At 35.8% G+C, this 26,397-nt stretch overlaps 1 protein-coding gene across 2 annotated transcripts; it reads right to left on the bottom strand.

The window, feature by feature from the left end:
• Window positions 1-1,063: 1,063 nt before the first annotated feature.
• Window positions 1,064-21,592, bottom strand: LOC115838330 (ankyrin repeat domain-containing protein 36B-like). 2 transcript variants are annotated; one of them, XM_030827739.1, is made up of 7 exons: window positions 21,413-21,592; window positions 19,372-20,289; window positions 17,817-17,969; window positions 16,227-16,297; window positions 15,794-15,888; window positions 15,266-15,295; window positions 1,064-1,257 (listed from the first exon to the last, which is right to left on the bottom strand). In XM_030827739.1, the coding sequence occupies exons 1-5, from the start codon at window positions 21,473-21,475 to the stop codon at window positions 15,837-15,839; spliced, it is 1,257 nt and encodes a 418-aa protein (XP_030683599.1). In that variant the 5' UTR covers window positions 21,476-21,592; the 3' UTR covers window positions 1,064-1,257; window positions 15,266-15,295; window positions 15,794-15,836. The 2 variants fall into 2 exon arrangements, with proteins under 2 accessions (XP_030683599.1, XP_030683600.1); XM_030827740.1 differs by lacking the exons at window positions 1,064-1,257; window positions 16,227-16,297.
• Between the last annotated feature and the right edge of the window lie 4,805 nt (window positions 21,593-26,397).

The following is a 26,397-nucleotide window of genomic DNA, read 5'->3' as shown; positions in this document are numbered from 1 at the left end:
GCCCGTGGGCTTTGGAGAATCCATACCTACCAGGGGCAGAAGGGATCTATCAGCACAGCACAGCTACTCTACAAAATCTTAGAAGGCAGATTCTTTTACCAGGTTCCTGATCCATTCCTCCTTACTGGGCAGGACCTTGACGACTCCTTCCTGGGGAGAATGTGAATCTGTCAGCTTGAGAACACCGGAACACCGGCAGGGTGGTGGAGGCCCCAGGTGGGAGGTCCCACCCAGTGAGGAGGAAAGAATCAGGGATCTGCTTAGAGAATCTGCCTGGCCACTATTTGGTAGAGCAGTTGTGATGTGCTGGGGGATCCCTTCCACCCCCAGTCATTTTGGACTCTCCAAAGCTGGCCCCACCCTCTCCCCCAGGCCCCAGTTGGAAGGACTCCCATTGGGCGGGAACTTCAGAACTCCCTCCCAGGGAGAATTCAAATTTCTGTCAGCCCCAGACACTGGCGGGGTAGCTGGAGGTCCTGGTTGGGAGGAACAGATTGGGAATCCCCTTAATCTGTCTGGGGCTGGTCGCGGTGGCTCATGCCTGTAATCCCAATACTTCAGGAGGCCCAGCAGGGCGGATCACTTGAGGTCAGGAGTTCCAGACCAGCCTGACCAACATGGTGAAACCCCATCTCTACTAAAAATAAAAAAATTAGCTGTGTGTGGTGATGGGCACCTGTAGTCCCAGCTACTTGGGAGGCTGAGGCAGGAGAATTGCTTGAACCCGGGATGTGAAGGGTGCAGTAAGCTGAGATCATGCCACTGCACTCCAGCCTGGGTAACAGAGCAAGACTCCTTCTCAAAAAAAAAAAAAAAACCAAACAAACAAAAATAAACAAAAAAAGAATCTGGGCACATGTTGGTAGAGCAGCTGTGCTATGCTAGGGATCCCTTCTACCCCATCAGTTTGCACTGTCCAAAGCCCAAAGGCTGGAATGGCTGTGTCGCCCAAACGGCAAAGATGGTGGCCAGCTCCTCCCCTGGGAAACTCATCCCAGGGAGCTCCAGCATCCTTGGCACAAGCTGGCAAGTATTGGCTGAAATGACAGGTGCCCTGGAGAAATTTGAAAGGGTTATCCACATATGGTTGCTGATTATTTTCACAATTTTCCTGAGATGTCGTTATCATTCTCTGACTCTCCTGTCTATCGTCAGGCATTTGGCTCTCAGAGGTGACTTTCTGGCTGAAGAATGTGGATTCGTCACTGTCTTGTGCTCAATGTAGAGGGGGCTCTGTAATTCCATAAATGTCCATATCTGATGAAAGAAAGCAAAGAAGAATGAAACAAAAAGATATATGTACCATATTCATAAGTAAATTCAATGCTATTAAGATGTCAGTTCTTTCCAATGTATAGATTCAATGCAATTCCAATCTAAATGAAAATGTTTATATGGAGAGGCAAAAGACCTTGAATAGCTAACACCATATTGAAGGAGAAGAACAAACTTGGAGGACAGACACTATTCAATTTCAAGACTTATTGTAAAGCTACACTAATGGAGACAGTGTGGTATTAGTGAAAGAACAAACGGATAAAATGATAGAGAGTTCACAAATAGAAACACATTAATACATTCGACTAATTTTTGACAAAAAAGTAAAGGCATTATGATGATGAAACAGTTTTTTCAGGAAGGGCTGCTGGAATACCTGGATATCCACATGCAAAAAAACTAAATCACAGACTTTACACGCCCACCAAAATTAACTCGAAATGGATCAGCAACATAAATATACAAAAAACTATACAATTTATAGAAGATAATACAGAAGAAAATACAGATTGTCTTGGGTTTAATGACGACCTTTAGAAAAAACACCAAAGTTGAAGTCAATAGAAGAAAGAATTGATAAGCTGGACTTGATGAAAATGTAACATTTTTACACCATTAAAGACACTGAAAGAAAAGAGAAACCAGAGGTGGAAAAAAAATTTGCCAAAACATATCCAATGAAGAACTATTATTCAAAACACATTAGTATTCTTAAGGCTGAGCAGTAAAAGACATGAGCTAGAGACCTTAACAAGTACCTCACCAAGTAAATTACACAAATGGAAAATAAGCATATGTAATGAGGCTACACATAATATTTCCTCAGAGAAATGCAACCATTAGATGCCACTGCACATGTCTTAGAATAACCAAAATCTAGAACCACTGACAACATCAAATGCTGGCGAGGATGTGGAGCAAGGGGAAACTTCATTCATTGCTTGTGGGAATGCAAAATGGTGCAGCCACTTCTTGAAAGTTGTATTCTATGTACCTCAACAGCATGGCCTTCACTGTTCATATTCCTATTATCATTTTGGTCGACCACTTAACCAAGGTCTAATAAGTTCCACAAGTTTCCTCATCTTCCTGTCTTCTTTGCCTATTACCCAGTTCCAAAGCAAATTCTGCATTATCAGGTATTTTTATAGCAAAACCCCACTCCTTGGTACTAATTTCTGTGTTAGCAACACAGAATAACACAGAAAAGAGCAACACGGAAGAGCACAAATTTTTGTGTTGCTATAAAAAAATACCTGAGACTAGGTAATTTATAAGGAACAGAAGTTTGTTTGGCTCACAGTTTTGCAGGCTGTAGAAGAAGCATGGCAGTGGCATCTGTGCAGCTTCTGGTCAGGGACCCAGAAGGCTTTTACTTGTGGCTAAAGGTGAAGAGACAACAGGTATGTCACACATGGCTAGAGAGGTAGGAAGAGAGGGGAGAGGTGCCACACTGTTTTAAACAACCATCTTTCATGTAATGCAGTGAGAACTCACTCATTAGTCAAAAGAGGGCAAAAAGCTATTCAGGAGAAATCAACCACCATGACCCAAACACCTCCCACTAGGTCCCGCCTCCAACATTGGGGATCAAATCTCGACACAATATTTGGAGGGTACAAATTTGCAAACAGTATCACTCTCTTTTTGTCTTTAACTTTGGACAATTTGATTATAGTGTATCTTGTTGTGAGTCCCTGGATTCACCTTATTTGGTTTCCTTTGGGCTTTCTGGATCAGGCTTTCTGTTTTCTTCCCCATACTTGATAAATTCTCTGTCATTATTCCTTTAAACATTTTTCTGTTCCTTTCTTCCTCTCTTCTCCTTCAGGCATGCCAATAATGTGCGAGTGGTCCCGTTTGATGGTGTCCCATAACTCTCTAAAGTTGTCTTCACTCCGTTTGCATTACCTTTTTTCTGATCCTCAGATTAGACAATTTCCAGCGACCGGTCTTAAAGTTCACTGATAGATTCTATTAATGGACACCTCTATTAAATTTTTTCAGTTCAGTTACAGTACACTTTAGATCTATGATTTGTTTGACATTATTGTATAACGTTTTTCCTTGAAGTTCTCAGCTTGTTCTTGCAAAGCTGTCTTGACCTCAGTGATTATTGTTATGACCATTATTTGGAAATCTCTGTCAGATAAATTGCATATCTGCACTTCACTCAGGTGCTGGAGATTTATCTTGTTTTCTTACTTTGAATATATTTCCCTGTTTCTTCATTTTTCCTCGACTCTCTCTGTTGGCTCCTGTGCATTTGATAAGACTGGCCTCATGTAGGTAAAGGATCTCACCAAACTTTCCAGCCAGAGATCTTCGGGCACCTCGCAAATCCTTGTGTGCTATAGTGTTGTCTGTTTTTGGTGGCTCCCTGGAACTTAGGATGTGCCACGCCTTGTCAGTAACCAGAAACTGGTTAAGGTAGGAGCCAGACAATCCAGATGTAGCTAAAAAATTAGAAGGCTGGATGAGTGTTTCAGTTCTTTCCAGCTACATGATGATTAGTATGGACATTTATCTCTCACTCTGTCTCCATTAAGCTTGGGAGAGGATCTGTGACAAACACACGTATGTACACTCTGGATGCAGCCTCTGATCCTGAGGAGATAGCTTCTGAATGTGGGCCCATTGTATGCTTACGTCTTTGTTTTCTATGGTCTAAATACATTCAAAAATACAAAATCCTGTCGACTCACAGAGCAAAGTTGTTAAGAAAACAGTTCCTTGGGCACTAACTATAGAGGTTGTGGAATTTGATGCATAATCAAGCTCCTTCCGGGAAGAATGGGTAGGCTTGGATTTATTACTGGGTTGAGCCCGACATAAGACTGGTAGTGTCAAACTATGGTTCCATCTGCCAGATGAATTATACTTTGTATGCCACATTAGGCCCCACGATGCCAGTATTTAAATACAAAGCTAGAAATGATTAATAGAGTGAGAAAAGAATGTTGAAAGCTCAGATAGCCTGAAAGCTAGGCAACTTACATTAAACAGTAAACTAAGCTGTGAATGCAAAAAAAAAGTTCTTAAAGGAAATTAAACAGGCTACTCCAGTGAATGCACAAATGATAAGTACAATGGTATTATTGCTGATGTGAAGAAAGTTTTAGTGGTCTGAATAGAAAATCAAATGAGCCACAACATTTCATTAAGTCAAAGCTGAATCCAGAGGTAAGCCCTAACATTCTTTAATTCTATGAAATCTGAGACAGGTGAGGAAGCTGGAGAAGACAAGTTTAAAGTTAGCAGAGGTTGGTTCATGAGGTTTAAGAAAAGACTCTTCATAACATAAAAGTGCAAGGTGAAGCAGCCAGTGCTGATAGAGAAGCCACAGCAAGTTATCTAGAAGATCTAGCTAAGATCATTGATGAGGGCAGTTATGCTAAATAACAGATTTTCAATGTAGACAAAACAGCATTATACTGGAAGAGGATACCTAAAACTTTCACAGCTATAGAGGAGAAGTCAATGCCTGGCTTCTAATCTTCAGAGGACAGGCTGACTCTCTAGGTACTGGCTAATGCAGCTGGTTACATTAAAACATTAAAGGCAGTACTCATTTACCATTCTGCTACATTTTTAAGTTCTTCTAAACCTATGCTACCTATACTCTATATATGAAACAACAAAGCCTGGATGAAAACACATCTGTTTACAGTATGGTTTACCAAATATCTTAAGCACACTGTTGAGACCTATTGTCCAGAAAACATGTGTGTGTTTTGTATACGTGTGTGTGTATACATGTATATGTGTGTGTGTGTGTGTGTATCTTTTAAAATATCACTGCTCGTTGACAATGCACTCATAACCCAAGAGCTCTGATGGAGTTGTACAAATAGATTAATGTTGTTTTCATGCCTGCTAACACAATATTCATTCTGAAGCCCATGGATCAAGGACATTTTATTATTTAAGAATACATTTTGTAAGCCTCTAGCTGCCATAGACAATGATTCTTCTGTGTATCTGCACAAGGCAAATTAAAAATCATCTGGATTTTTTTTAGAAAGCAATCACTATTCTAGATGAAATTAAAGATATTTGTGATTCCTTGGAGGAGGTCAAAATATGAAGTTTGGAAGAAGTTGATTTCAGCCCTCATAGATAGCTTGGAAGGTTTCAAGACTTCAGTGGAAGAAGTAACTGTGAGTGTGGTGGAACTAGCTAGAGAACTAAAAGTAAAATTGGAGCCTGAGCCTGTGACTGAATTTCTGCAGTTTCATTATCAAACTTGAATGTACTAAAAGTTGTTTCTTATAGCCCATCCATCTGAGATGGAATCTATTCCTTGTGAAGATACTGTAAACACTGTTGAAATGACAAAAAAAAAAAAAAAAACCTATCTTATTATACAAACTGACTTGATAAAGCAGTGGCAGCATTAGATAGGATCGACTCTCATTTTGAAAGGTGTTCTACTGTGAGGTAAAATGCTATCCAACAGCATGGCACACTACAGATAAATCTTTCATCAAAGGAATCAATCGATGCAGCAAACTTTACTGTTGTCTTATTTTAAGAAATTGCCACAGCCACCTCAGTCTGCAGCAACCACCACTTAATCATTCAGCAGCCATGAACAAAGAGGAAAGACTCTTTATCAGCAAAAATTAAAATTCACTGAAGGCTCAGATGATCATTTGCATTTTTAGCAAAAAAGTAGTTTTTAAAGTATGTAATTGTAGACATTAGGTTATTGCACACTTTATAGACTATGGTATAGTATAAAAAACTTTTATACGCAGTGTAAAACCAAAAATTCAAGTTCTTGTTTTATTGTGGTTGCCTGGAACCATACCTGCAATATCCCTGAAGTATGCCTGTACAAGAAAATATGGATAACATACTAAAATAAATTTGGGAAACAACTCATTAACAGAATGATAGTTCTGAAGTAGAAATAGATATTATAACAAAAACAAATAGAAATTCTAGATACAGAGAATACAACAAACTAAAAATTTCATACAATGCTTCAGCAGCTGATTTTATTGGCAGAAGAAAAGAATCAGTGAGCTTAAAGAAAAAACATTTGAAACGATTCCATCAGGGGAAAAACAACAACAACAAAAAAAGAGTAACAAATGCATATGGCAATTATGGGACTCAATCAAACAACCCAACTTTCATATAATATCAGTTTCTGAAGGAGAAGAAAAAGAAAAAGGCCTAGAAAGCATATTTAATGAAATAATAACCAAAAATTTCCCAAACATGAAGAATGATGACAACATCGAGGTATGGAAACTGCAGAGGTCATGAATCCATTTCAATCCGAGAGGAGTTTGTCAACACACATCACAATGAAGTTATTAAAAATGAAAAACAAAGAATACTGAAAACAGCAAAAAAACAAGAAATATATCACATTCAAGGGAGCTTCAATATGGTTTTCAGTGGATTTCTCTGCAGAAAACCCTACAGTCCACAAGAGAGAGGGATGATATATTCAAAATGCTAAAGCAAACAAGCAAGCAAACAAACAAAAATGCCAATCAACAATACTGTGCCCGGCTGGGTGAAGTGGCTCATACCTGTAATCCCAGCACTTTGGGAGGTCGAGGCAGGTGGATCAGGAGGTCAGGAGTTCAAGACCAGCCTGGCCAACATGATGAAACCCCATCTCTACTAAAAATACAAAAATTAGCTGGGCATGGTGGCATGGGCCTGTAATCCCAACTACTTGGGAGGCTGAGGCAGGAGAATTGCTTGAACCTGGCAGGCGGAGATTGCAGTGAGCAAGCTTGAACCGGGGAGGCGAGATCACACCACTGCACTCCAACCTGGGTGACAGAGCAAGACTCCATCTTGAAAAAAAAAATGCTGTGCCTAGCAAAGCTGTCCTGTAGAAATGAGGGAGAGGGAGATATAAAAATCTTTCTATACAAAAAACCTAAAAAAGTTTATAATCAATATCCCTGATTGATCAGAATTACTAAAGGAAGAGCCTTACATTGAAATAAAAGCCTAAATAGTAAGAAAAAAACATATAAAAATAAAAAGCTTCAATGCTATCAGTAATACACAGTCATGCTCAAAATGCTCTAATATTCTAAGGGTGGTTTGTAAAACAATTTTATCCCTATTAGTAGGGTTAGCGGACAAAGCTACTGAAAATAACTGTAGCTACAATAAATTGTTAAGGTATATAAATATGAAATAAAAGTGTAAATTTTGACATAAAATTGTACAATTGTATGGGACAGAGAATGAAAATGTAGACTCTTGGACGCAATTAAAGAGAAGTTGTTATCAGAAGTTGTTAGAGTAGCTTGTTATAAGAATATGATATTTTATGTAAGTTTCATGATAACCACAAAACAAAACCTATAGTAACTGCACAAAATAAAAAAGTTTATTTTGCAATTTATCCAAAATTTTAAAGCATACCACTACAGAAAGCCATCAAGCTATAAAAGAGTTCAGCAAGCGAGGAAAAGGGAGCAAAGAACTTATAAAACAATCAGAAAAAAAATTACAAAGTGGCAGTAGCAAGTTCTTCCCTATAAATAATTACCTTGATAGTAAGTGCATTACATTGTCAAATAAAAGGACATAGAACATCTCAATGGAAAGAATAAAAAACAAGATTCAATCATGTGCTGCCTATAAGAGACCCACTTTACTAGTCAAGACATATATAGGCTGAAATTGAAAAGATGAAAAAAGATATTCCATGCAAATGGAAACTAAAATAGAGCAGGGGGAGCTATACTTATTATCAAAAGAAATAAACTAAGTCAAAACCTATAAAAGAGATAGGGTTCACTGCATAATGATAAGGGAGTTAATTCTTTATGAAGACATACATAATACTTGTAAATATATATGCACTCAAAGTCAGAAGACCTAAATTCATAAAGCAATTATTAAATAATCTGATGAGAAAAATATACTGCAATACTATAATAGTAGGAGACCTCAATACCCCAATTTCAACAATGGAAAGATCATTTAGAAAGACAATAAATTAAGAAACATTAGATTTGAATTACACTTTGGAGCAACTGGATCTAACAGATACACCCAGAACATCCTATCCAACAGCAGAAGTGTGCATGTTCTTCTGAAATGTGGGTGGACCAGTCTCCAGTATATATCATATGTTAGGCCACAGAACAGATCTTAACAAATATTAGAGAATTGAATTATAGAAAGAAAATTTTTGCATCCCAAGGGCATAAAGCTAGAAATCAGTAACAGAAGAAATCTTGAAAAATACATAAAATGGCAAAATTTAACATATTCATAAATGGCCCATGAGTTACAGAAAAAATAAAAAACATATTTTAAGACACACAAAAGTGAAAACACAACATACCAAAACTTATAGAATGCAGTTAAATCAATCATTATACCTCAGTGAACTAGATGAAAAACAAAGCCAAGAATTAGCAGAAATAAGAAAATAGCAAAGATTAAAGTGGAAATAAAGAAAATAGATATGAGAAACCCAATGGAAAGAATTAATACTGAATTTTTTTAAGGTGATAAACAAAATCAACCAATCCATATCTAGACTAACTAGAAAAAAGACTATTCCAACAAATAAGATCAGAAATGAAATAGGAGAAATTACAAGTTTTAACTCTAAAATACAAAGGATTACAATTGTTCATATAATGAACATTTGTATGCCAACAACTCGGATAACACAGAAGAAATAAAAACATTTCCACAAATATACAACTTACTAAGACTGAATCAAGAAGAAACAGAAAATCTGAATGGACTAATAAATAATAAAGAAATTGAAGCAGAATTTTTTTTTTTGAAGCGGAGTTTCGCTTTTGTTGCCCAGGGTGGAATGCAATGGCACAATCTCGGCTAACTGCAGCCTCTGCCTCCCAGGTTCAAGCAATTCTCCTACCTCAGCCTCCCAAGTAGCTGGGATTACAGGCACCCACCACCACGCCCAGCTGATTTTTTGTATTTTTAGTAGAGACAGGGTTTCACTATGTCGGCCAGGCTGGTCTCGAACTCCAGACCTCAGGCAATCCACCTGCCTCAGCCTCCCAAAGTGCTAGGATTACAGGTGTGAGCCACCATGCCCAGCCTGAAGCAGAAATTAAAAGCCTCCCATGAAAGAAAAGCATAGGACCAGAAGGCTTCACTGCTAAATTCTGACAAACCTTTAAAGAACTAATACTAATTATTCTCAAACTCTTTCAAAAAAGTGAAATAGAGGAAATACTTCCAAACTCATTTTATTAGGCTACCATCATTCTGATACCAAAGACAGACAAGGACACTACAAGAGATGAAAATACTAGGCCAATGTCAGTAATGAACCCTGATGCAAAAATCTTCAACAAAATATTAGAAACCAAATTTAAGAATATATGAATGGAATCATTCACCATGATCAAGTGGGATTTATCTTTTGGATGCTAGGTGGCTTCAACATATGCATATGAATACATGTGATAAAATGCATGAACAAAGTCAAAGACAAAAATCATATGATTCTCTCAATACATGCAGAAAAAGCACATGACAAAATTTAAAACCCTTTCATGATGAAAGCTCTCAACAAATTAAGTGTAGAGAAAATGTATCTCGACACAAAAAAGAACCATGTATGACAAGCTCTTAGCTAACCTTATTCTCAACAGTGAAAAATTGAAAGCTTTTCTCCATGTTCAGGGACAAGACAATGATGACCACTCTCACCACTTCTTTTCATCGTTAGCAGTGGAATTCCTAGCCAGAACAATTAGACAAGAAAAGAAAATAAAAGCATCCTACTCAGAAAAAAAATAAGCGAAATTATCTCTAATTGCAGACAACATGATCCTGTATACAAAAAACCCTAAATATTCCACCAAAAACTGTTAGAACTGATGCATGAATTCAATAAGGTTTCAGGATATAAAACAAACTAACAAAGATCAGAAGTGTTTCTGTATACAAATAACAAACTACCTGAAGAAATTAAAAAAAAAAATCCCAAGTATGATAGCAACACAAATTAAATACTTAGGTGTAAATTTAAGCAAAAAATTAAAAGTCCTGTATATGAAAAACTATAAAACACCAATGAACAAACATTTAAAAACACAAGTAAATGAAAAAAAAATTCATGCTTGTGGATGGGATGAATTAATATTGTGAAAATGAACAAAATACCAAAAGCAACATATTTGATGCAATCACTATCAAAATTCCAACGCCATTCTTTTACAGAAATGGAAAAAAAATCTTGACATTTGTATTGAACAGACCTAAAATAGACAAAATAATCTTGAGCAAAAAGAACAAAGCTAGAGACAGCATGCTACCTAATTTTATTACATATTGTAAAACAATTGTAATCCAAATAGCATGGTAGTGGCATATAAATGGACAAATTGGCTAAACAAAATGGAAAACCCAGAAATAAACCCACACACAGTCAACTTATTTTTGACAAAGGTGCCAAGGACATACAATGGTTAAAGGATAGTCTGTTCTACAAATGGTGTTGAGAAAACTGAATATCCATCCACAGGAACAATAAAGTTAGTCCCTTAACTTACACCACATACTAATATCAACTCCAAATGAAGATTTAAATAGAAGGCCTGAACTGTGAAATTACTAGAAGAAAACATAGAGTTAAAGCTCCACAACACTGGTCTCAGCAATACTGTTTTTGATGTAACCCTGATAGCAGTCAACAAAAGCAGAAATAGACAAATTTGTTGTGGCTTAGTTTTGAATTTCTGGTCATTTACTCAATCTGGTCATTACTTTCCCACACTTCATGGTTACAAGTACCAGCCACGAGGTGGATCCACCTTCCTACTGCAGTATCTGAAAATCACTGTTCTATCCTCTGCCTGACCCTCTCTGGCATTCTTGGGATCTACATTTTGATGGAAATGTAATGCTCTGGAACCCTAGGCATATATGAACCAGAAACACGCATGCAGACTCTACTTACAGACAGCAACATAGTTGGAAATATAGTAATCACAGTTGGATAGGAACAAATATTTTATATCTGTTTCTTACAGATCTGGATTCCACTAAAATGGATTCATGGGTGTCAGGGCATTAGGGTTGTGGACTGATAACAAACCTCTCCCTTTTCAGTGCCAAACCAACTTAGAAATAAAAACAAGAGGTCAGATCAATATCCAAATACATTATTCCTTGTAAAGCTGATTTAGAAACTATGGCTTAATGTTGACCAAAAAAGACTTCTAATATTTTCCCCAAGCCTTGACTTTAGAACCTGAACAAAAAAAAGTTCATCTGAAGAAAAGTCAGTTACCCACCCAGTGTAGGGAGGGTCTTCGCCTGCCTTCCACTTCTCCTGTTCAGAATCCAGAGGAGAAAGAGAGACTAGATGTATTCATTGATCACTGAGTAAGTTTGCCTTACTAATAGGCAAACGTGGACCAATGGATTTGATGGGACCAATGGATAAGATTCCCCATCCACCAAATAAGTCACATCTTCTCCTGGCTCTGGGAATGAGACAGATAAAGGTGAAGAGTTGGCAGTGTTTCTACTCAATATTTGTGAGAAGACCGAAGGTGTTGTCAGTGGGTAGACAGAAATGGAATGAGGTGGGAAAGTTTTACTCATTACCAACTTCTTTTCATTCATGTAGTATATGCTGAAGGTAGCCGCTGGAAGAATTGACTTCTGGAAAGACGATTCCCCTCACAATTGCTTGATCTTGAGTATTTTTATTTTTGTGTTAAAGAACTGATGTTGGTTTGTGTACACTGAAATAATGGGGGGAAGCTCTGTATGGAAGGAAAAGAAAGTTTCCTTTCTTCTCTAGAGCCTTCTGTTCAGGTTATCTGAGTCTCCTTATTCGTGGGATGAGTGTCCACAACAAACTCCACAATCCTGTGTCTGATCATTGAAGGTATATATCAGAGTGACACTTGGAAGCATGGTATAAAGAGGAAATATGCATTTGTCAAATGAAAAATTAAAGTGTAAAAAAAGAGTTTAAAAGGGAAAAACAGAATGAGAAGGGCAGGGACTTGATGAGAATTTTGTCAACTGGGACAAACATTGCAGTTTTAGCCAAATATTTGCCATCTTTGTAGTGGAAGACTTTGACATGTAAGTTCTAGATTATACTTTCATTTATAAATAACTGTGTAGCTTAATGAGACGGCCCGTTAGTATCTTAGGCCATCTATTGAAGGTTTACTAAATTCTTCCAAGGCATGTGAGTCAGTGCTCCTAAGCAAAGCAGTGACAAACCTGCTTTTCCCTGGTTTCCCAAACTGTGTAAAACCTTATTAAAGAATTCCTGAACAATATAAAGTTCCCTCAGCAAGACAGAACTTCCCAAGCTCTTGTCTCAGGAGAGAATGTGGATTATAGAAAGATTGTGGGTGTGAGTGGAGTGGGAAGTTATTTAGGTAATAAGATTTTCAGGCTCGGTGCAGTGGCTCACGCCTGTAATCTCAGCACTTTGGGTGGCCAAGGCGAGCAGATCACAAGGTCAGGAGATGGAGACCATCCTGGCTAACACGAAGAAACCCCATCTCTACTAAAAATACAAAAAAAAAAACTAGCCAGATGCCTGTAGTCGCAGCTACTCAGGAGGCTGAGGCAGGAGAATTGCGTGAACCCAGAAGGCGGAGCTTGCAGTGAGCCAAGATCGCGCCACTGCACTCCAGCCTGGGCGACAGAGCCAGACTCCATCTCAAAAAAAAAAAAAATAGAAAAATAAAAAGTTAAAGAGGCCAAGAAACATCATTTAAAACACGATATAAATTTTCATCAGACATAAAAGATACAAAAATATTTTCATTTAATAAACATCTTTGCATGTCACACATTTAATGGGAAACAAAATATCATGTTAACAGACTAGTAATACAATTTTATTATTTTTTAGATTTTTTTGTCAGCACGTATTCTGTTTTGTTTTGCGTTTGAGATGGAGTCACTCTGTTGCTCAGGGTGGAGTGCAGTGGCACGATCTTGGCTCACTGAAACCTCTGCCTCCCAGGTTCGAGTGATTCTCCCACCTCAGCCTCCCGAGTAGCTGAGACTACAGGCATGCACCACCACACCCAGCTAATTTTTGTATTTTTAGTAGAGACAGGATTTCACCATATTGGCCAGGCTGGTCTTGAACTCCTGACCGCAAGTGATCCACCCGCACTGGCCTCCCAAAGTGCTGAGAATACAGGCATGAGCCACTGCAGCCAGCCAGCACATATTCTTGTTATGCTTTTAAAACTAGTTATTGATTTAGATTTTACTCATTAGTAGATTCTAGTGCAGAAGCTGTAGAGCAGCAGTCCCCAGCCTTTTTGGCACCAGGCACCAGTTTTGTGAAAGATAATTTTTCCACAGATGGGGGTTTGGGGATGGTTTCAGGATGATGATTCAAGCGTATTACATCTATTGTGCACTTTATTTCTATTATTACTATATTGTAATACATAATGAAATAATTACACAACTCATCATAATGTAGAATCAATGGGAGTCCTGAGCCTGTTTTTCTGTAACTAGATGATCCCATCGTGAAGAGATAGGAGACAGTGACACATCATCAGGCATTAGAGTCTTATAAGGGGCATGTGACCTAGATCCCTTGAACGTGCAGTTCACAATAGGATTTTCACGCCTATGAGAATCTAATGCCTTTGCTGATCTGACAGGAGGCAGAGCTCAGGTGATAATGTGAGCAACGGGGAGTGGCTGGAAATACAGATGAAGCCTCACTCGCTTGCCTGCCACTCACCTCCTGCTGTGCAGCCTGGTTCCTAAGAGGTCATGGACCTGTCTGTGGCCTGGGGGTTGGAGACCCCTGCTATAGAGGATTCAGATTTAAATTCAGAAGTTAGAATGAAAAAGAATTATATTCTTTATCTAAATGATTTCACAGTTAGCTAAGAGAAAGTCAGTATAAGTTGAAAAGTTTATCAGTGTTAATAAGAATGAAAAATATGTACAATATGCAATTACTATTAAATATAATTTGCCCATAGTTGCACACTGAATTCATTATCATGGCAGTTAAGTATCAGAGCTTCTGGTTTCTCACTCTTCATTCATGTATTCAGCAACCATGTGCTAAGGTACTAGGACAAGCACTGGAATAACAAGATAAAGATACAGTCCACCCCTCAACAACTGTACGCTATAATCTGAAAAAACAAAGAGGCAATTCCCATACAGAGTCATACATACAATGACAGGCATAAGACAGCACTTATTGGAAGACATAGAAGGGATACTAGCTCAGGTTTGTGTCAATATTGTAGGCTTTTTGGTAGAGGCAATTCATAGGTTGATATCTGAAGGGGAAGGAAAACACACGTAGGATAGAGGGAAGAAGTAAATGCAAAGAGCTGGAGGTGAAGACGATCACTGTGGAGCTCCATGTAGTCTAGTTTGGCTGGATGCTAGAACAAAGGGGCAGAGTATGGTAAGTGGTGAAAGATAAGGCTGAATAACCTGATAAGAACCACACTGATGTGAGAGTTTTGATTCCATGCTAAGGAATTTTCAACTTTTCCCAGGGGCAAAAGTAAACCAATGACAAAGTCAATGACTAGAGATTTAAAATGTCACTGGTCAAGTGACTGCTTGTGACCTGTAGTTGCTTAACTAATTATTATCACATGAGTGTGGGGTCTGTTAGCCTTAAATCACTACCTTAACCTTGAGAAGTTGATGATGCCTTTGTTTTCTGAGAACAGTTTCAGTGTGCAGGCTGACAGTTCTATAGGGGTGGCAGAAGAACAGTGGAGGGCCAGAAAAAAAGGGATACACAGACTTCTTGTGATTTTTTTAAAGCTATGGAACATGATGAATTAACAAAGCATAAGTATACTCTTCACTATGAATGTTTATGTTTTCACATCTTTCACTAGATGTAAGAAAAAATATTTAATGTAGCATTTATTAACCAAGCAATTGAGAGGAATACCGTTCACTATTTAGAGTTTATTTCAGAAATCAATGATTTGAATTTAATTCATAAATTTTGGCAACATACCTTCATCTAGCTCTTGAACACCTGCCGCATCTGAAATAAATTCAATATTACTTATAATGTTTCAGTCAAACAAGAGACATTATCATGTAAACCCACTGTAAGTCAAGGAGCATCTGTACTGTAGATTGATCATCCCTAATCTAAAAATCTGAAATCCAAAATGCTCTACAATCTGAAACTTTTTGAGCACGGACATGACACCACAACTGCAACGTTCCACACCTGACCTCATGTGACAGGCTCTGGTGAAAACAGTAAAAACTTTGTTATCTGCAAAAAATTACTGTAAAACATTGTAGAGAATTACCTTCAGGCTATGTGCATAAGGTATATATGAAACATAAATGAATTTCATGTTTAGACTCAGGTACCATCCCCAAGATATTTCATTAGGTATATACAAATATTCCAAAATCTGAAAAAAATCTACTTTTGGTCCCAAGCATTTTGGACAAAGGATATTTAACCCATCCTACTGGAAAAATAAAATTCCTTTTCAGTATGACAGAAATTAAGAGATCAGCTTACCAAACTTAAATGCTGCAGGATTTTCTCAAGCCGCTCAATTTGGTCATCCTGTATTTTTAATAGTTTTTCTCATCATGGCATTTTCTACTTCAAGCCTAAAATGTGCATTTTAAAATAATTACTCTCACACATCATTTTTTTTAAATCATGTAAATTCTAAACAAACTTCTGAAGGTATAATTACACAAATTCTTAGCGATCGCAAAAGTAGATGATTGGGCTACTGTGTCATTTTTCTACCTGTGTTTTGTTGATAATATGCAAAATTTAGGAATAATGTAGAAAAATGATGTATTTCAATATAGCTTACAGATGAAACTTTTTTGGCTTCACAAAGACACACTTATTATCATAACTGATACAATTTTCATACTATAGTGCTCTTTTGCTTTATAAATACTCAAGTTATTTTGTGTGCTGCTTCAAATTTTACTTTTGTGCGTCGCCTTCCATCTCCTCAGTACATCTTATAGTAGCTATAAGTTGATCCCGTATTTCTTGAAACTAAAACAAAGAATTAAAAAAAATTACATTTGGAAATGACCTAAATGTCCATCAGTAGATGAATGAATCAACAAAATATATATAAAATATTTTAGACTATCACAATCTTTTTTTATTTAAAAAAGGTCATAATCTAGGAGAAATCATCTCATTACCTGTTTTTTGTAATTAATTTTAGTGGGACACTGCTATACCCCTTCAATCTGCATATTGTTCATGGCTACTTTTGTGCTATAACAGCAGGGCTGAGTTATTGCAACAAGGATCTTATGGCTCACAAAGCCTTAAATAATACTATCTGATCCTTTACAGAAAAGCTCACGGACCCCTGATCTAGGACTAAAACACAACATTTTTCTTGCTTTTGAATTACATTTTATCAGTTAAATACTCAAACTTACAAACTGGTAAAATGTGGAAAGATAAAGGCTTACCTCATGCTAAGCATTTATATTTTGAATTCCAAACACTACCACATCAACTATAATTTTATTTTTTGTATGTATGCATTTAGTTTTATTATAGCAAAGCAGCTTGCACATTTTTAAATATTTAAAACTAAGCATCATCTTTCCTTTCTAGGGAAACAACAAGAAAATTTAAAAACAAGCAGGAACAAAATTAAAATCGACAAAGTCAGTTCCAAATAAGATCCTACAGGATCTTATTGACTCTCCCATTGACTAGCAGGACTCAAGTCATCATTAGGAGAGAAGTAATTTAAAAGCATCATCTTAAACTGCAAAGATGTCCATTAAACATGCCAAAGGAGAAGCCTTGTTGTCTAAATGCCCACTTAACCAACCCAAACATCTCAAACCCATCCTTTGCTGATCTTCTATAACCCCCTTTTTAGTTTAGCTTTTTCTATAAATAAGAGAAAATAGATACATGGTGGCAAATGCTAACTGTCCATATTCATATAGAGACAGAGTGTGCTCTCTGAGCCCAATACAAAGAGAGTAAGGATTTTCATCGAAATAAAAATTTATTCAGTAAAATGGCCTTTCTGAACAAGTTAACCTGAAATCTATGAAATAAGTATACACAGATTCTTTATACATTCAGAAAAGTAGAGACTAAAAATAAGATAATTTTCTGAAACATTCCATTAGACATTATCCTCTGAGTTAATCTGGCTTGCCTCACCATGCCAATAGAGAAATCATTAAAAATAGACTGTTTAACAGGAAAAAAAACTCTCTCAACTTCTGTGAGAAAGGATGCATAACTGTCAACTTTCCTAAGGTTAAATATTTAAGAAAAAAATATATGTATAAAAAATGGCAGAATGAAAGCCAGAGATTAAGATATAGGTGTGTTATAATAAAATTTTAATAAAATTAATAAGGAAAATACAAAAGAAAGCCATCCACTATAAAATTTTAATAAAATTAATTATAATAAAAATACAAAAGAAAGCCATCCACTAAAATTAGTGCCACAAAACACTTTATATTAGTTAACTAGATACAGATTAACAGTTGTTGGCGTGCAAAGTTTCATACATCATACATACTTGAGTTCTCATCTGGCCTAATTTCTTCCTTGAATCCTGCATCTCATTTTCTAAATAGATGCAGTCACGTGATGAAGCATCCAGCAAAGCTTCTGTTGCTGATTGTTTGTTTAAGATATCATCTCGTTTTTGTTGAAGCTGTCTCACAGCTACCTGATAAGATGTTATTTTTGTTACTGATTTTACAAATCACTTTATTATTAAACCATTAATAATATTTAACACTAAAGCATACACTTTGAAAAATATCACCACACAGACCGATTCACCTTCTTTTCCTCATGTGTACACATCCCTGTGTATTACTGAATCCAGTTAAGGATACAGAAGGTGTTATCTTCCTGCCAAACTGGTATTGTTATTCACACAACATATTCAGCCCACTAGTCATTCCTCCCCTGATCAATCTGCAATGCTTAAAAACCTTCTGAAGTCTCAAAAAGAAATGAGTGTGTGGGTGAGACTGATGGTAGGAAATTATACATTGTGGAATGATTTCCCTCTTTTTTTTTATTAGAAACTCAAATCAACCTCAGAGTTCCTCACATTAAATCATCTGCTTAAATCCTTCCAATAGATGTCTATCTCAGAAGAAAAGTAAAATTCCAGTGGCCTTAGATGCTCTAAGTAACCTGCCCTCCACCTCCTGCCCTGACTCAGCTGCTATATTTCTCCTCCCTACTCACTCCATTCCTACTCTACATGAATCCTGCCACTCCTCGTTAGTCTGAAATCCTCCTTAGTCTGAAAATGGGGATCCAGTGTCAAACTAATAAATCACAGATAGCTATGCCTCTCTTTGTCCTGGACAAAGTTATATCCAAATGATAGTAATTGAGCCTTGAAATAAAAATTATGAGCAAATTTTTTATTTAAAAACTGAAAGTAAATTATAAATGCCAGTGGGAAAATTAAATCAAAGATGATTTGGCTAAAATTTGCTGCATTTTCCTCATATTATAAGTAAAATTAGATGCCTTTAAAGAATAGAATGATCATATCTATACATAATTTGAGAGTGAAATAGTTTCAGATTTAAGTCAAACTGACATGAAGAAAAACAAAATTTTACCAACTAAGACATATTTAAAGCTACTGGAGAAAAGTAATTATGAAATAGGGAATACACTTCAGTTCATCTAGGAAATCTGAAATTAACTGTCAAAGTACCCCACTTAATTGAATCAATTTCAAAATACTATCTTAGGTATGAGCATTTCCATATATCTGATTTATCATGGTCTTAAAATGTTGCAACATAAATACATTAAAATTATTATTTCAGCAGTATAAGACTACATTATTAGTCTATATTAACATTTTATAACTTAAAATTTTATAAGTGACACATTGACTTTAATCAGAGGAAAGCATCTCTCAGTTCTAACTTTGACTTGCTGGAAACAAAGAATGTTTCTAAGCTGATATAGCAGATATATTTATCATATGTATCCTTTTTTATATTCAACTAGATCCAACATTCAGCTGTAACCAAATATTACTTTAAATTTTACTTCAGGAAGTTTGAAAAATACTTATTTTTCTTGATACTTACTTCTCTTTCTGCTTTCTCTTTTTCATATTGGCATTCTTGTTCTTTCAAATGATTCAATTCATTGACCAACATTTTATTGTCTTCTTCTAGTAAAAGACGGCGCTTTCTGCACTCAGCTTGAAGGTTTTGTACTCTAGCATCACCTCTGGCTTGAATATTAAGTATTGCTTTTTCTTGATTGTCAGCTTTGTTGCAAGCATCATCCAGTTGCTGTTGAAGCAACATATTTTGTTTTTTTAGTTGACAAAATCTTTCCTGCTTTTCTATGCATTTTTCCATTGTATCGTATCCACTTTTGTACATTTTTTCAATGTCCTCCATTAGACTCTGTTTTTGCCTTAGCTCACTTTGCACGTGTTCAAAAACCAAAGCCTTTTCTTTCAGAGCCTCTCTTGTGTAATGGAGCTCAGTTTTGAGGACTCTGGACTTACTCTCAGCTTTAGAAATTTGCTGAGAAAGAATCAGAACGCAAGAATTAAAATTGTCCAGTGAATGACACCATTTATCTACTGTGCCCTGGAAAGCAAGCTCTTGGTCTCTTTTTGATGAGTGACTTTGATCACGATCACATAGGGCAGCATTCGGTCTACAACGGTATGATTGCATTTCTGTTTCCAGTCTTTGCCTGCTCTCTCTTTGCTTCTCCAGATTGGAACGGAGTGTTGTGTTTTCATCTGTCAGAGCAGCAAGCTGTCCACTATAACAGGCAATCATTTTTGCTAATGTTTCCTCACTCCGTTTTACAGCCTTTTGAAGGTCTTCATGCTTTCTTTTCACAATTTCAAAGTCTTTTAAGTATTTCTTTTCCAGGTTTTGGTTTTTTATTGTGTCTATATCCAGCCTGAGCCTGGCAATTTCATCTTGCATCAAGAGGTTTTCATGCAGCAGGTCTTCTTCTTTTTCATCAGTTTCAGAAATCTAAATAAAACAAAGAAAACTTGTAACTAGTATCCAACAGGATAACATATTGTGATTGCTTCTGAAATTAAATAATAGCCTGCACATTTATACAATGAGAGGTTGCCATAACTGGATATCTAACTGGGAAAAAAGAAGTTGAGTCAAAACCTCAAACCTCATACAGCATAAATTCCCCAAAGTTCAAAAGTTTATTTGAAGACAGTGAATCCATGAAAGCAAAAAAGAAACCATTAGATAATTTTTTTAAATTTCAGGATTAAAAAAAGCTTTTAATGAATTAAAACAAATTGCAAGGCATAAAGAATTAATAACTATGACCACATTAAAAAATTGGGTTTACACTCTAACATCTAAACTATACCTCTCCCTATAGTGAGAGCATTAGCTTGGCAGATATTTGGACAGATGAATGACATTTTCCAAATTCTTTAAGTTCCCTTTTTCTAAAATATTGTATAGATATTCTACTTTTCTAATATTGTTATGGTCAGTTTTAAGAATGACATTTATTGATAAATGATAAGTATAGGCATTGTACTAAGCACTTTTACATGCACAAATCAATGAACTCATTTAGTTATAATTCTATAGCAAAAGGTTAAAAATATAAGCAAGCTGCAGGATTTTTCCCAGCTTTTCTCACTCTACTCCTAGTGCTCTTCCACCAAATCTGTAACTTCTGTGAGGTAGATATATACATACAAAAATAATCTTTTATTTCAAGACACCAAAAGTCAAGAAAATTAAATTTATAAAGCTCTTCTTAGAAAATCATGAGATTATTTGCTATTGTGATAACATTTATTTCTTTTCCATAACATTTGAAATGTAATTAACAGGAAATAGGGAAAATATGCTGAACTATGTCACTAGGAACAAAATAGTTACAATATCATTAAGTATATATTATAGAATAGCATTGTTTTCAAAAGGCCTTTGAACTAAAATAAAGTATTTCAAGATTACAAATAATTGTAGCTATAAATGCCATGATTCATTTTTAAGATGAAATAAAATTTGGGGATTGTTTAGGCCTAAATAATATACATTAAATGAAAGAGATATTATAAGTAATATTAATAAGAGTAGAAATATGAAGTTTTACCAAACATTAATTTACCTGATTTGAATTATTTCCTCCTGTCTTCAATTCCACCTCCGCTGATTTGATAGCCAGTTTCATTTGTTTTGTCACATCAGCTTCTATCCTATATTGCTCTTCTGTTATTCTTAACTTTTCCCTAACTTTTTGGTGCAACTCTTCAACATTTCTTCTTTTCTTTTTTTCTTGCTGTATGGCAAATCTGTAAATATACTTATCTTAGAATTTATCTTATCAGTGAGGACTAAGCTCTAATTTTTTATCTTGCCCAAATTCCTACCTAAGGGGTCCAGGGAGTCATGCCCTACAAACCATGGATTCTCATCAGAAGGGTTTTATTTGACCCTGTATATTGTGACTTGCGTTTCAATCTGACTCTGGCATAACATTATGAGACAAGGAAGAAAATATTTAATCCAAAATATATTTCCTTGCCATGCCTTGAAACTGGACTGCCAAGTCTCTTGTGGGAAAAATCCACATTCTATAGAGAACCCCCTTTCCCCTTTGTTTTCCTTCCTTTCTATGCAGATCCAGGGGATAATCAGCTAAGAGCCAGGCACCCTTCTGGGTCCGACAAGAAACATTTTACAACCTGCTCTCTCTGAAGTCTGCTGAGAGATTCCTCTGCACAATGAAACTTGGTCCCCACAATCATTTATCTTAACCCGAACATTTCTTTCCATTAATCCCAGCTCTTCAAATAAACTCAACCAATTATCAACCAGAAAATGTTTAAATTTACCTATAGCCTGGAAGCCCCAGCTTTGAGTTGGCCTGACTTTCTGAACCAAACCAATGTATCTCTTAAATGTATTTGATTGATGTCTCATGCCTCTCTAAAATGAATAAAACCAAGCTGCGCCCAGACCACCTTGGGCACATGTTCTCAGGACCTCCTGAGGGCTGTGTCGGGGGCCACGGTCACTCATATTTGGCTCAGAATAAATCTCTTCAAATATCTTACAGAGTTTGACTCTCTTTGTTGATATTAGAAAATAAAACATTCATACGTTGGTTTATTATCCTAATAAAGTTTCTATGTTCTTAAATACTATTTTTCTTTCTAGTTCTCATGTTTTTAATTTCTCACCTCAATCTCATCCAAAGGACATGTATAAGTTGAAATGTATTGATAAAAGAACATCCTGCATAAGTTTCTGTTACTAGTAACTCTAGCAAATATTATGAAAAAGGATGTTGAAGATTATTCAGTAAAGTTACAAGATAAAAATTATCTTTTCTTCACACAGTAATTACTCCTCAATTAGGATGAATCATTTAGAGTTAATTAACATAAAGTTACTTTTTATAAACAAGTTGATACATTCACTAGAAATACATTTTCATCTTCATGAAATATTCATTTCAAGTATCCCTAAACATAATTTACATTGTAAGATAGCATTTTCGATGTCTTTATGAAACATGTATCAGCAGATTACCGTAATCCAAGACTAGGTTAAGAATGTAATATGTTACCCTACACTTTTTAAGATTGTTTTTTGGGTAACACTTTCGGTCTATCCTGTTGATTAGTATGTATTTTATAACCAATTTTAAAATCTATTTTGGAACAACACAAGATCTAATATTTAATTAAACAATAAAGAATAATATATGTCTTCAGCATAAAACTGAATTAATTTTATCTACATAGCAGAGACAGAGATGTTGAATAAGCTAATCAGTAATAACTTTCCATTTTACTTTTTATTCCCTGCATATTAAGAACAAAACTGGATAATTTTTTTTTTTTTTTTTTTGAGAGGGAGTCTCATACTATTGTTGGGCTGGAGTGCAATGGTGCAATCTCGGCTCACTGCAACCTCTGCCTCCCAGGTTCACGTGATTCTCCTGCCTCAGCCTCCTGAGTAGCTGGGATTACAGGTGCAACCACCACACCTGGCTAATTTTTTGTATTTTTAGTAGAGATAGCATTTCACTATGTTGGGCAGACTGGTCTTGAACTCCTGACCTCGTGATCTGCCCACCTCGGCCTACCAAAGTGCTGGGATTACAGGCATCAGCCACTGCACCCGGCTGATAATTTTTAAAATAATTATTCTGGGTAAAGAAAAATATCTGTTTCATACTCTGTTGGTTGAATTATAAATTAATATAAACATTCTTAAGAACAATTTAGAAATATTGATCAAAGATCTAAAACAGATCTAAAAAAGTTTCTATACTTTAACCAGAAGAATTTATCCAAAGTAAATAATTAGAAATGTAGAAAACTATGTGTATATAAAAGATGTTCCTTGTAGCATTATTACAAAAACTTTTTAAAACCTAAAATTCAATTCATCAATTAAATAATGAGATTTCCAAAGGGTAAAATTCTGTACAGCCATTAAAACTATGATTTAAAAGAATATGCATTTAATTATTAGAGAAATATTCACAATTAAGAACTTGTGATATTATATCCAATAATTTCACACTCCACAAGATTAAGAAGTTTTCTTCCCTGTTAAATCCTAGAAGGAAAGTTCACAATTACAAAACTTCTCCTTATATGTCTTTAACATAAAACAAATAGTTCAAACATTTATTTAAAACTAGGTCATACCTCAAACTACAGAGTTCTTTTTCCAATTCAATTCCTTCATGCTCTAACTGAGATTTTATTTCTTCTTTTTCAGATAGTCGCTTTTGTAGTACACGAGCCTTATTTTTCATTTTTTGAATTTTTACTCTAAGTTGCTCACAGTGGTTATCTTTAAGTTCTATTGATCTTTTACATAAACAAAATGTATTTTTAATTTTCAATAGTCGAACACAATCTGTAACCAGGAAAAAACAAAGTAGAGATAAAATACATGAGTAGATTTTTGGATATAAAGGACCGTGCATTTTTAACATGCATTCATTCATACATTGAACAAGTATGTACATATTGAGTGCCTACAAGGTGGAAGATATTACAGTAAGCTCTGCAGATAAGGTAACACCTCTGCTATTGTTTTAGCTTAAAGTATAGTGAAGAACCAAGATAACAAGGTGACAGTTATAAACTCAGATAGGTCCTGTAAAAAAAAAAAAAAACCATAGTTATATGATTGCATAAGATAATTTGATCTATACTTCACCCAGGGAAGATTTCCCTGAGGAAGAGATGCTACACTGAGAAATGAAGGATGGGAAAGAAGCAGTTAAGCAAAGAGGAAAGCAAAGCACTCTGGCCAGTTTGCAGCATGTGCTGTGCTGAAGCTCTGCTGCAATCTGTTATTAGCTCTGATGGAGTAACAGATACTGATTTTTTGTCTTATCTGAATGAATAAAAAACAAAACAGATAAAATACATTAAACAATGATTTCAACACAGTGGACTTCAGGCAATGAAGATGGTAGGTGATCACTGAAAGACAGAAAACAAATATAGCATGCCTTACAAATGTCCCAGCTCTTTTGACAGAGTTTTGACAGAGGTTCAAGGCCACGACAAAGGGAGAAAATCTGACACAGAGCTGGGGTGATGAAGCTGAGAGGCTAGTAAAACCCAAGCAGATAGAGATCACAGGACAGAAAACTGGAGAGAAAAAAGCAGTACAGGAAACAAATCCTGGAGATGTACAGAGATTCCCTCTTGGGTATTTAGTGGAGTAGTGAAAAGTGCTTGTGTGCTAGGAAACTTCCTAAGAACAACGGAAAATAAAACAAAACAAAAAACAGTTAAATTAGCAGAAACTATGTCTAGGGTTCACACAATGACTGGAAGAGGGTCCATTCCCATGAGCCAGGCCAAAATACCACATACTTCACAGGACAATCAATATTCAGAAAGGTCTTGCCTCAGGAGTGAGGAATTACCCCAAATCTAAAAGCAAGAATGGAAAGATTATAAGTAAATCTCTGTACTCCAAATAAAACTCAAGACAATAAGTGGAGGCAGGGAAGGTTTTTTTAAAAAAAAAAAACAAAAAACTTGTAGAGATGCAAATTACATTGTCAGAAGTAAAAACTATAGTGGATGGAAATAAACACAAATTAGAGATAACAAAGGAAAAATTCCTAAATTTGACACGATAAACTGCAAGAAACTTTCAAGCAGCTAATAGGTAACTCCCCAAATAAAAAAGAAGAGACAGAAAAAAAATTAAAGAAAACATGGCCAAAAATATTCTAACCTTAATACCAACCATAATCCCACAGATTCAGGAAGGAAGTGTCTGGGACAGAAAAAAATGAAAATGTATCATTGTCATTTTTTATACCATCTATGATGTATAATATTACTGAAGGTGAACTGTGATAAGTTAAAATTATATACTAAAAATCCTAAACACTAAGATAGCAAAACAGTTATTTCTAATAAACCCAAAAATATATATAAAATTGAATCATAAAAAACAGTTGACTAATCTAAAAGAAAGCAGGAAAAGAAGGGGAATAAAGAACAGTTGGGACTAATAGCAATCAAACAGCTACTAGACAAACATAACTATATCAGTAACCACATTATAAATGACACTTGTCTAAGAACCTCAACTATAATACAGACTGTCAGGTTCAGCAAGAAAGCAAGACCCAACTACAGGCTGCCTATAAGAAATGCACTTGAAATGTAAAGACACAAATTGGTTGTAAGGATGGAAAAAGATACATGCTAACAGTTGCCAAAGGCAGCTGAGCAGGAGTGGCTGTATTAATACCAAAGTAGATTTCATCGCAAAAAATAAATCCAGCAATAAATAACAAAAGGTCATGTCACAATAGTAAAAGGTTCAGTTAATCAACAAAACATAACAATCCTAAGTCTTTACGCCCCTAATAAAAAACTAGCCTCACAATATATGAGACCAAAGTGGATAGAACTACAAAAAGAAACAGACAATTTCTAAGTAATCTGAGGTTTCAATACCCTTTACTCAATAAGTGATAGAACAAGAAGGCAGAAAATCAGCGAGAATAGACTTTTCAAGTACCCAAGGAACACTTACCAAAATAGACCACATTTTAGGGCATACAACAACTCTCAATTAAAGGATTGAGTCAGA

The sequence above is a fragment of the Nomascus leucogenys genome, chromosome 14, assembly GCF_006542625.1.
Source record: "Nomascus leucogenys isolate Asia chromosome 14, Asia_NLE_v1, whole genome shotgun sequence".
NCBI lineage: Eukaryota > Metazoa > Chordata > Mammalia > Primates > Hylobatidae > Nomascus > Nomascus leucogenys.
This window is presented reverse-complemented; position numbering and strand designations above follow the sequence as displayed.

Bases quoted from the DNA above. Each gene is read 5' to 3' on its own strand.
- LOC115838330 (XM_030827739.1), bottom strand. From the start codon at position 21,475: ATGAAACTGGCTATCAAATCAGCGGAGGTGGAATTGAAGACAGGAGGA. The intron at 16,298-17,816 runs GTATGTATGATG...TCTTTGTTTTAG, and splicing joins TAGGCCAGATGAGAACTCAA to TTTCAAGAAATACGGGATCA. The intron at 15,889-16,226 runs GTAAAATTTGAA...TGCACATTTTAG, and splicing joins ATGGAAGGCGACGCACAAAA to GCTTGAAGTAGAAAATGCCA.